General features: G+C 46.3%; 1 protein-coding gene across 1 annotated transcript; it reads left to right on the top strand.

The window, feature by feature from the left end:
* Window positions 1-3,833: 3,833 nt before the first annotated feature.
* On the top strand, window positions 3,834-11,399 carry entpd5a (ectonucleoside triphosphate diphosphohydrolase 5a; the record flags this gene model as incomplete). The annotated part of the gene is made up of 13 exons (XM_080538985.1): window positions 3,834-4,209; window positions 4,844-4,923; window positions 5,333-5,476; window positions 5,972-6,047; window positions 6,701-6,736; window positions 7,212-7,300; window positions 7,430-7,509; window positions 7,617-7,678; window positions 8,008-8,109; window positions 8,947-9,090; window positions 9,406-9,462; window positions 10,663-10,778; window positions 11,316-11,399. 13 exons carry the CDS (start codon window positions 3,834-3,836, stop codon window positions 11,397-11,399), a joined length of 1,446 nt encoding a protein of 481 aa, XP_080395111.1.
* Between the last annotated feature and the right edge of the window lie 542 nt (window positions 11,400-11,941).

Below are 11,941 nucleotides of genomic sequence, written 5' to 3' on the forward strand. Positions count from 1 at the left end.
ACCATTCAGATCACACAGATGTTTGGTTAGATTACAGCAATTGTGGATATGCCACAAAAGTCCAATCCAACTGCAACAAACAATATATAGTTAGAGCAGGTCATTATTTCAGTCCAGAACCATTGTCACACTGCATGGCCCTTGTTCATCGAGTTCCCAAATGGGTTGTGTTAAGAGACTGGAGAGGACCCAGGGAACATTCTTCACGAAACATAGAACAAAACAAGTAAATATCGTAAAATGTCAGGGTGTAGCTACTGTAAGCTTAAGGCATATAGCTTTTTTGCACTGGCATCATGCACATGAGTTTGGGGACTAAATTTAAAGCTAATTGCTATGACAGCGAGCAGAGTCAAACTGAAATAACCCTGAACCTCGGGAAGCTGTCATTATCATTGGAATTGTAATGACAAGGTTTACATCTCTTCAATAGACTTTGGGGGTAGGACACCCACAAACATGGCATTCCTGAGGGTAACATTGCACCATATTAATAATAGATTGCTCGGCGTAGATTACAAAGCTTGGGTCACCTCTTGCGCTTTACAGCCATTGGTTAAGTCGAGACAAAACACTAACATTTGTACACAGGATACATCTTAATACTACATTTTATTGGGTGTCTTGGATGTTATGCTATGTCACACTGTTTATAATGCCGCCTCATTCCCTTCAGCGTTTGGAAGGGAACCGTTAGATAACCCACATTCTGAATCCAATGGTTTAGCCCAATTCAGCAGCTGCAGTGAACATTTGAACAGAACACACATATCGCTATATATCACGTAGTTCATTGTTAAACAGTCATTTTCAAAGTCGAACAACCCAACCCACTTTAGTCATTTAGATCTTGGCTCACCTCTCCTTGACTCACCTCTGGAGTAATTGTAATTGCAACATGAGGATATGGTAAAGAGCTATGCTTTGTTTATGCTTTGACTCACACACCATAAACACTACTGTGTGTGTACTCTTAAGCTCTGTAAGGTGGCCCAGACCCGTCAAAACACAGGCATGATCCAAAATCATAAATTCCTTTAGTAACCAGTGTACAGTTAGTACAGTATGTCTAGTTACAGTACGTCTGAACTTTAATTAGTACTCTTGTCTTTGACAGCTAGGGCAAGAATTTTCCCACAGAGGACCACAGACAGAGGAGCTGGGAGATAACAGCACGGAGGACAGTGAATTGCAGGCAAGACATCACGGCTTCTGCACAACAGTGAGGGATTCTAATATGACACACGGTGTTGTTGTTTTTTGAAAGTGTGAGCTGTGAGTAGCAACCTGTTAAATTCAACCATGGTGGAGCATCGTAATATGGTTGACACAACAAAGTCACAATATCTCTGCAGTGAGTGGATTCACACACACACACACACACACACACACACACACACACACACACACACACACACACACACACACACACACAAGTCAATGAGAGGTCCTGCACATGCATGCTTTGATAGGGGGAGAAATGACCATAATGGTGAGCCACAGGATTGAAAAGAAGTGGAGGAAAGAAAGTGCAATATTTTTAGTCCAAATTACAGTGTTGGAGCAGCGCTTTCTGCACGGCGGAGTGTCCCCGGATTGGAATGGCATGATGGGTGAGTGTCCGTGCCAAGCCCCACCCCTCTCTCTCTCCCCTGACTGTCCTCCCTGTGGACCTCCTCTCCATGGACCTCCTCCTTGTAGACCTCTTCCCCCAGGACCTCCTCTCCCTGGACCTCCTCCCCCAGGACCTCCTCTCTATGGACCTCCTCCCTGTAGACCTCCTCTCCCTGCTCCTCAAGTCCCGCTGTGCTGCAGGACCCCCGCCTCCTCCAGTCCCAGCTGGTTGACACATGCCTCCTCTCCTCCGACGGTGTGGGCTTCACTCACCCGGTGTCGTACTGTGGTGAACCAACAAGCTTTATCATTAGTAGCAGAGAGGCTCTCAGAGTTGAGTGAAAGACAGCAAACCAGCTCGAGTGAGTTGAGAGAGTTGTGTGTGTAGTATACACGTCTCAATCCTAATCTGTCTTCACAGAAGTCACAGCGACTTCTGACGGGGTTGGAAGGAAATCCCACTCTGTTGTAAAAAAGCCCCAGTTCAAATGAGGTCTCTTGAGTTAGCAGAGTACGCTAGCTCTGCTTGAAGTGCTTGTGTTCACATCTTGACTGCCTTTCTCTCTCCCCTCTCTCAGAAACCCAACCAGAAACTGTCAACATAGCTTTGCCATGCTTTATCTGATAGATTCATGGTTTAAGACGTCGTGCCAGGCAGCCACCCACCTAAAACTGAGAAACGCCACTCATGCTTTTCATGCTTTGGTCCTGTGAAACGTGCCTTTAAATATTTCTCCCTCGCAAAAACTTGTGGTCAGCGCAGGGATGAGTGGGAGTGAGATGATTGCTAACATTCTTTTTCACATTTATGCCAGTTGGAGAGAGCAACAGTTGCATTTGCACATCTTTTGGAAAAAGTTTTTAGTTGGGGTTTAAAGGGCTTCGGCAGATTTTGTAATGAGGTCATTCTCACACACGTCATGACTGTTGCACAGACTGTATTGTAATATCTAGACTGAAAAACGATTTGTGGTGTGTTGCAATGCACATTCAGAGGTGTAACTCTCCTTCCTGTCAGTCCTTTTGTCAAAATGGGTCGTCACCTAGCAACCTAACTCCTCTACCACACAATGAATCATATCTCATATTTTTCATATTTTCCGATATTTAATTCACTTTTGAGGTTTTCTTGTTTGAATGAGTATAATGCAATTATGCTGTATATCCTCACCACAGTAGATTAGCTAGATCTAGAGTAGTCTAATTTTTAAAGCTATGCCTCTTATTATTCAGTTATGAGTCATATAATAAATGACTTTGTTTTGGAAAAATGGCTTTGTTTGAAAAAGTTAAGTAACTAGCAGTTTCTATATATCTTACAAGCAACTTTTCTTTCAGTTATGAGTCATGAAATAAATGACTTTGTTTTGGAAAAATTGCATTGTTTGAAAATGCTAAGTAACTAGCCATTTCTATATACCTTACAAGCAACATGATCTTCACATTAACAAGTCAAGTCTACTCCAATGTAACCACATTCTTACATCACTGCTTATTTAAGGAAAACAGTGAATTTGAGTAATGTGTTCTTGTGAACGTCAAAGATACTTGTAGAGGGGACGGAATTGTAGTAATAGGCGAGTTAGCCTGTAAGTCTTCATTAAATACACCAATAAAATGTATTTTAAGACCATTGCTCTAAGTTTCTGTCAGCCATTGGTTTAGATGTTCTGATACATCCTTGTTCTTTCTTCTTTTAGGGGGACTTTTGGCTCCAGTTTGCCCACTAAAGATAAAAAAAAAAGCATGTTACCAAATTAAGCGTCTGAGAAAGAAAAAAAGCTGAAATGCTGCTGGTAAGCAGGTATTCAGGATCCAGCCCTGTCAGAAGGGGGGACTCTTGGAGGAACTGAGATGGAATGTCCTCCCAGGATTGGTCGATGGCTTCTGTTGGCCTGGCCACGTGCCAAGTCCTTATGTCTTTATATACTGTAAACAGATGACCAGACAGTCCTGAGTGTGCATCAGTCCCCACTCTGTCTGTCTCTCCTGCTGCCTCTCCTCCTCTCCTCTCTTCTCCTCTCTTCTCTCCTCTCATCACCTCAGAAGACCGGTGCGCCTGCACACTGAGCTGTTCCTCTCAGCAAGATTAACTTGTTAAAAGGGACAGTTTTCAACCTTTATCCACCAGAAAGTCACTTTTTTTTGCTTGCTTTTTTCTTTTTTTAAAAAGGCACCAGTCTCTTTCTTTCTCTCTCTTTTTCACGGGTGTGAAAACGATGTCTCCTCAGATGTTGCTGCTAACAGTAGTGTCCATGTGGCTTCTGGCTGGGAACTTCAAAGCGCAGGCAACCTACTATCACCACCGCTACCGCCACCTCGAGCACTCGGCCAATATGGAGAACCTCCTGCCTGAAGCCCAGCCTGAAGTCCTGCACGAGGTCCTTCCCGAGGTCCTTCCCGAAGTCCTGCCCGAAGTACTTCTGCCTGAACTTCTGCCTGAACTTCTCCCTGAACTCATTCCTGAGCTCCTACCTGAGATCGTCCATGGCTCCCACCGCGGCAACTTCAGCCGCACGTTCTATGGCATCATGTTCGACGCCGGGAGCACAGGAACCCGGATCCACATCTACAGGTTTATTCAAAAAGACCCAGGTGAGTGTTTATTTTTTTCCCTCTTTCTCTCTCTTTCTCTCTCTCTCTCTCTCTCTCTCTCTCTCTCTCTCTCTCTCCTCTCTCTCTCTCTCTCTCTCTCTCTCTCTCTCTCTCTCTCTCTCTCTCTCTCTCTCTCTCTCTCTCTCTCTCTCTCTCAGTCTCCTCAGCCTCAGTTCCCCGGGAGCCAATAGGGCTTTCCACACAGCGCCGTCTTCCCCCAGAGTGTCTGTGTTTGCTGTTGGGTCATTCGCTCTGCGGTGCGAAGACAAACATGTGCCGTCAGGGTGGGGAGAGAGAGAGAGAGAGAGAGAGCGAGAGAGCGAGAGAGCGATGGGCAAGACTGAACGCAAAAGGCGCTGAGTTTGTTGTTTTCTTCATCTGCCCCATGTGACTGAACCGTGACTACAGACATACCTGCACTGTAGTAATGATAATAATATTATACCACAGACGTGCTCTGTATTTAGTATTTTTTTCTTCTCATTTGTTAAACACAAGTGGTTGGAGAAGTGCCATATCAATGTGTGGTCATTATTGAGTATTATTAATTTAATTAATTAATGTTAAATGTAATTTGTTGATGGCTGGTCTTTTGCTTGCTTGACCTTGACAATGGAAATCTCCCTCTTTCTAGTTGAGCTGCCAGTTCTGGACAATGAGATGTATCATGCTGTGAAGCCCGGTCTGTCTGCCTATAAAGACAAGCCTAAGGAGGTATGTATGCTGTATGATTTTGTCATCATTCATAATAACAGACTATGGGAAAAATAAGTTTGTCCATAAGTTGTCCACACATTATTCCTCCCAGTCTCCAAACCACAGTGATTTCGATGAAATATGTAGCCTACACAACCACATAATTACATGAATTGATTTCGCCGATGCTAACACTAACTGCTGATGTAATGACTACTGCTGGCTGATGTAGTGTATGCCCCAGGTCTCTGTTGGGGTCAGTAAAGTACAGCCAGATGCAGCAGCAGTAGTAGTAGTAGTAGAGACATACTACTAGTAGCATTTTGCTTTGAAGTGGTCTTTTTTGTGCTCGAGCGTTGAGATCCCTGCCCGGAACCGACCACGCGTTTGTGAATGATGATGATGGCTCTCTAACCTCCCCATCCAGGGCGGGAACACGATCAGACAGCTCCTGAAGGTGGCGAAGAAGACGGTGCCAGAGGACGACTGGAAGCTGACCCCGGTGGTCCTGAAAGCCACGGCGGGACTCCGCCTCCTGCCAGACGAGAAAGCCAGCGCTCTGCTGGAAGAGGTGAGGCGGCCGGCGGCGGCACGTTTTTCCCTCCGTTTTTCTCCTCAGACGGTTTGGCACGGCCCAGTCCCAACCGACCGAGGAATCGGGGACGCGAAACCGCTAAGTGCTTACAAGTGTCCTTGAGGAAGAGAAATAAGAAAAGGGGGCGGGGGGGAGGGGTGGTGGGGGTGAAAAGTCTGCCCACTTTGGTGGCCATCAATGAGCAAAAACCAGCTGTTGTGGGGTTGTCTGGAGTAGTGGAATATATGTAATTTGGATTAAATTATTAAATTTGTGCTGCTGCTTGCTGCTGCTTCCAGCCGTGCTTGTGGTTTTACAGTTCGGTCAACTCTCAGACTAATTTTACTCCAATACGCCTCCTGACTCTAGATAGAGGATACCTAAGGTCACTGCCTGGCACTACTTTATTATTTTTTTCTCTCTCTCTTATTCAGCTTTTTATTTACAATGTTCTTAAATCGTTTGCACATTTGTTCTCTCTCTCCTCCGTAGGTTCGGGAAGTCTTTGACGAGTCTCCCTTCTTCGTCCCAAACAACAGCGTGTCCATAATGAACGGAACAAATGAAGGTATGTCGTATTAGAGGGCCTATTACAAACATCTGTGTTTAATCACTCTGTTTAATAGATGTTGGTGGTATAGCCGGTTACAGACTTCAACTGTTGAACTGTAGACATTGCTAGGATTAGTGCGTATCGCTTAAGTAGTGTTAGAAACAGGTGTTTAGGTGTTTATGCTACAATGCTGTAGCAACCACTGTCCTCATAAAAGTTTTTTTATAAGAGGTCTGTTTCTACCTCGTTGAGGCAATTAAATAACCTTGTCTGAAGGACCTTCCCACGCCCAATATTAAGTGATCTTCCACATCACTCATTAAGACACCCTCTACTAAGTCGTGATTCATCAGATGTGCAATTCATTACTCTCAGTTTACGACATACATAACCAGACATCTGAGGCGGCGTCTATTACCTGTCTAGGATCCTAACATGTCAGACGAACATTGCTAATGCAGTAGCAGTACTAAAACAATTCAAAACTAGTACATTTTCTCTTAAATCCCTTTAATAGTTTGAGTCGTCTGTCCTCTTAAGCAACGCCACAAATGGCTGACTAACTTTACATGATTCTGTTCAAGTGAAAGTCTTATAATACAGACACTCGCTCTCTCTTCCTCTGCTCTCTCTCCCTCTCGCTCTCTCTCTCTCTCTCTCGCTCGTAGGAGTCCTGGCCTGGGTGACGGTGAACTTTCTGACAGGTGAGGCTTTGCTCATGATTTTGCTACGGTGGTGTTAATGGTCAGAGAGGTCATACCTGAGGTCTGCACTGTACACAGTCGCCCCGGCAGTGAGAGACTACTGTCTCCTGCCTCCTGACTCTGCAGACCTGCAGATCTCTGACTCATTGGCTACCATCTGGTCACGGAGGGACGCAATATTCCCCTCGCATTTTACAGCATGTTAGCATAATCAGCGGGATATGTATATACTGTAAATGTATAAAAAAAAACATTCGATGGCCTACAAACAACAAACATAGCCCCATTTTTCCTCTCGCCACAGACAGGTGGTTGGAAAACGAATTAATCAGATTCACCCAAAAGAAAGTAGCCGTTGAATAAATGTATGGCGTCTTGTGTATTCTGTTTATAGTGATGATGGATTAGCATCTCCGCTAAAGTTAGCTATTTTGGGGTTTTATGTGTTTGACTTGAGTCACTGTGTTTGGTTTAGGTCACTTGTACGCCAAGACCAGGAAGACTGTGGGAATCCTGGATTTGGGCGGTGGATCGACCCAGATCACGTTCCTCCCAAAGTCCAAGGTAAATAGTGCATAAAACAACTCGGTTGTTGGTTTTTCTTGAATGGTGTTTTTCCAAAGATAGTGATAATTGTCACTGAGCGTGTTATCATGTGATCACTCAACACCTTCTTTCTCTCGTCCCCCGCAGAAAACAGTTTTCTCTGCTCCACCCAGCTACATTGCCAATATCAACATGTTCAACAGCACCTATCAGCTCTACACTCACAGGTAGGTGACAAACCACTGGTGTACCGTTACAGTATGTCTTAGTATTGCACTACTACAGTGTTTTAGCGTTGTCATTTATGTACTGTATTTTCATATTTCCCTCTCAGTTACCTTGGAAACGGACTCTTTGCAGCTCGACTGGCAACTCTTGGGGCTCTGGGTGCTGATGGTGTGTATTATACTTCTTCTACACGTACAGTAAACTGTCATATTTACTGTCTTAATCAGACTTAATCAGACTCAAATACAAATAGTATCATTTTTAGACTAAATCTTATAACTTATCTTCTTATAACTTATCTTTGTGGGCCTCTGTGGCTCAGTTGGTAGAGCACGGCGCTAACAATGCCTAGGTTGTGGGTTCGAGTCCCGCTGAGACCATATATATCCTGACAAATATATGCACTCGATGCAGTGCAAGTCATTTTGGATAAAAGCGTCAGTTAAATGGCATATATATATATATATATAATATATATCTATTCTTCACCCTTCCAGGTCTAGATTGGAAAGTGTTTACGAGCTCCTGCCTCCCCAAGAAGTTCAGAGAGGACGTGACCTTCGGGGGAATAACCTACCAAGTCAGCGGCATTCCTGATGGTGAGGAGACAAGTCACAGGAAAAGCCCCCATTGTATTGTCGGTATGAAGGGTTCGTTGTGTGTCTGAGAACATTGTCCTTCCAGAGCCACCGGCTCGGTGGAGCCAAGTGAATGCTGTCATTCTGTCTCTCTGCACACACACACAGGCCTTTGAACAATTATAACACACAACCGAACCGTGTACTTAAACGAAAGGAAAACTGTCAGTTAAAAACTCCACAAATAATGCAACACTCCCATACCACAGTCATGTAAGCCAAAAGATACTAGGTTAGTAACCAGAGCTGCAATTTCTCTAGTGTGACGAGCGGGGCTTGATCTTGACCGCTAACAATTATGTGGTAAAAATAGATAGCCCGAGAGGGCCTTGTTAACTGCTGCCCCTGTCAGCGCGTCGGTTTCTCCGGTCGGACCGACCAAAACCCATCCCGGGGTGCTGTGAACGCTTCCTTGTCTAGTTTCTCTGGTGAGAGCCCGGAGCTAACCTCATCCCGAAGCCTCAGACTCCCCAGTGCATTCCTCCAGAACCTCCGGACCAGCCGTGCCGATGAATGAATGTTATAAAGAGACAGCTATGTCACATTGTGGGGGCGGCTGTGGAGCAGGAGGTTGAGCCGGCGGCTAATGATCGCAAGGTCGGCAGATCAGCGGTTCGATCCCCGGATGTCGAGTTGTCCTTGGGCAAGACACCGAACCCCAAATCGCTCCCTTGCGCGGTAGCTTGCCCTCGCCATTGGTGTGTGTGAGTGGGTGAATGAGAGGCCATTGTAAAGCGCTTTGGAATAAGGCGCTATGTAAGTCAGTCCATTTGACCATTTACCATCGTCTCTCCCCAGGTTATGCCGGGTACAAGCTGTGCTACTACGAGGTGATGAGGGTGGTGAAAGGCATCGTGCACCAGCCGTTCGAGGTGAAGGGCAGCAGCATCTTCTATGCCTTCTCCTACTACTTTGACAGAGCTGTGGAGTCAGGCCTCATTGGTGAGTCCACACAGAGCAGAGCGCCGACATCACATTTCAATGTTAAAACCCAGTAAAAACACAAACAGGATGTTGGAAATAGATTTATTTTTTTATTATTTTCTTCTCAAGGGTTCTTTTACTGGTAGATTTTTTTTTCATGACTGGTTAGCTTACTTTATCCAAAACCCCAATGTTGTCGAAAGTTTGTGTACAAAATGGCCAAAGCCACCCACATCTATCAACTTTTGAACTTGGCTCAGATGACGTGCAATGGCTACTGTTGAAACTGAGGGAAGAAAAAGTCATGTTGTTTTTCTTGTTTTTGTCCTACAGATGCCAATCGAGGTGGCATGGTGGAAGTCAGGGACTTCAAGAAGAGAGCCAAAGAAGGTGAGAGACCCAAGGTTTTTTATTTTCTCGCTCACACCTTGGCCGATACTTGATGCAGTACACATTGTACAAACCAGTGCCCTAGGTGTGTTTATTTGCACCCAACAATCCAACAATCTCACAGGCTTCACAAAATATCATTCCCCTCAGACCGCAAAGTATTCCTGCAAAAACACACTGTTCTCTAACTAACTCACACAAACACTCTACCTTGTTTTGTGCCCAAATATCTTGGCCCAATTGTAACATTGGCCTTTATTGACTCATTTCATTTAGTCATTTCAGTGTAATAGACCATTGGGTGAAATGTCTTATTCATGAATGTACTCATGAGTATACACATTCACACTGAATGTCTGTAAACACGTCAACATTTACCTGTAATCCAGTGTGAAGTGGAAAGTGACCCTGGCACTTGATAGACACATAACCTTGGATACATCTGCTGGATGCGTATAGGCGTTATAAATGCCCTTTGCTTGCCTTGCACCAGATGAATGCTGCTGTGGCTTTGCAGGATTGAGTTGGTGTTGTGGGTGTGTGGGGTTATGCAAGTCTGTCAGCATTGCGAGAACACTGGTCACATGGTCCCTGGAGGAACAGGTCTGGCAGAGGGAGGGTGGGCAGCTGGCAACCGACCCAAAGAGCTCTGTCTCTCCTGGCTAGCTGGAGGCTGGAGGCTACCTGACAGCCACACAACACAGGAGGAGGGAAGGGGGGGTAGGCTGAGATACACTCTGTACAAGTCTGTTTTGCTCTGCCGCCCACCTTCCTGCCCTGGCCCCGGTCTCACCAACATGGCTGACCTCTGGGCACCCCCCACCCCCCCCCTGGACACACTACCCCCCCCCTCCCTGGACACACTCCCCCCCCTCCTTCCCTGGGCACACTCGCTCCTTCTCACACCCCCTTGTTCAGTCAGGTAACAGAAAAACAAAACAGGCCGCGGTCGTCTTTGAACCGCGTTGTAGCACGCGGGTTAGAGAAACGAGCGTGACCTCTCTCTCGCACGGAACACTCTACTGACACAGTGTGTGTGTGTGTGTGTGTGTGTGATGCGAGACCAGACCACCCTCTCTCCGCCTCACGCCTACGTCCCCCCCGTCCCTGCGTTCTGTCAGGGGTGTGTGACTCTGTGTTCATGTAGTGCCCCCACCACCTCTCACTCATCGTCACTTTGTTACTTTGGTATTTTTCTAGTGTGCAACAAGATGACCAAGTACCGCCCCATCAGCCCCTTCCTGTGCATGGACATGACCTACATCACCTGCCTGCTGAAGGAGGGCTTCGGCTTCAAGGACAACACAGTGCTGCAGGTGAGACGGTCAGGGGACAGGGCGCTGGGGACACATGCACAGAGAGGGGACATGTGCACAGAGAGGGGACACATGTGCACAGCCAGGGGGCAGGGCATTGGGGACACCTGCACAGAGAGGTGACACATGCACTGGGGACATGTGCACAGAGAGGGGACAGGGTGCTGGGGACACACGTGCACATTGAGGGGACACGTGCACAGAGAGGGGACAGGGCACTGGGGACAGGGCGCTGGGGACACGTGCACAGAGAGGCGGACAGTGCATTGGGGAAACGTGCACAGCCAGGGGACAGGGCATTGGGGACATCTGCACAGAGAGGGGACAGGGCACGTGCACAGCGAGGGGACAGGGCCACACACTCAGATTAACTCAACAGTTGAGATGTATTATTTTTCGATAACTAACTTAACTGAACCAAACAGGAGGGGAACATTTTTTATCATTGTTGATGTTAACAGGGGAACACATTGATACATCAGATATTCAACATAAAACAACGACAACAGACTAACCTCCGTGCTCTTGTCCCTCCAGCTCGCCAAGAAGGTCAACAACGTGGAGACTAGCTGGGCCCTGGGCGCCACGTTCGATCACTTCCACAACCTCAACATCCACTAAGGGCAGCGGCTAACCTGGACCTGCAGGCACTGAGAGGGACAGCCTGTCACCGCATACCCCCCCCCCCCCCCTTGGCGACACACCCAGTCCTGCTCAGCACTGCCACGCTCCTCCAGCCCCCCCCCCCCCCCCACGGCACCCTGCAAATAATCCAAGAACTGTTGACAAAGAAATCACTATATTTTTATAAGGAAGGCCAGCTATTTCTACTGTATGTTTAACCCATAATTAGTGAGTTGACTTTATTTTTGTAAAGCAAGCGTTTACATTTTCGCTTCCCTTAGGGTTGTCTCAACCTGAGGTGCTGTCTTACTTGGCTACCTTTGAGTATGTAGAGTAGTTAGAAGCAATGCAACTAGTCATGATGATATTTAGAGAACTTTTGGTGCTTACTGTGGTCATTGAGTGCACTGTAAAGTACAGTGTAGTTATTTGAAGAACAAAAAAAATGGTTGCAGGGGAAAACGACCTTCCTCCAGCCATCGCTCTGAATGCCTGCAACTCATTCTAGCTGGAAATATTTGTCCATCCACGTTTAATCT

Source organism: Nansenia antarctica (genome assembly GCF_963989245.1).
Source record: "Nansenia antarctica genome assembly, chromosome: 1".
NCBI lineage: Eukaryota > Metazoa > Chordata > Actinopteri > Argentiniformes > Microstomatidae > Nansenia > Nansenia antarctica.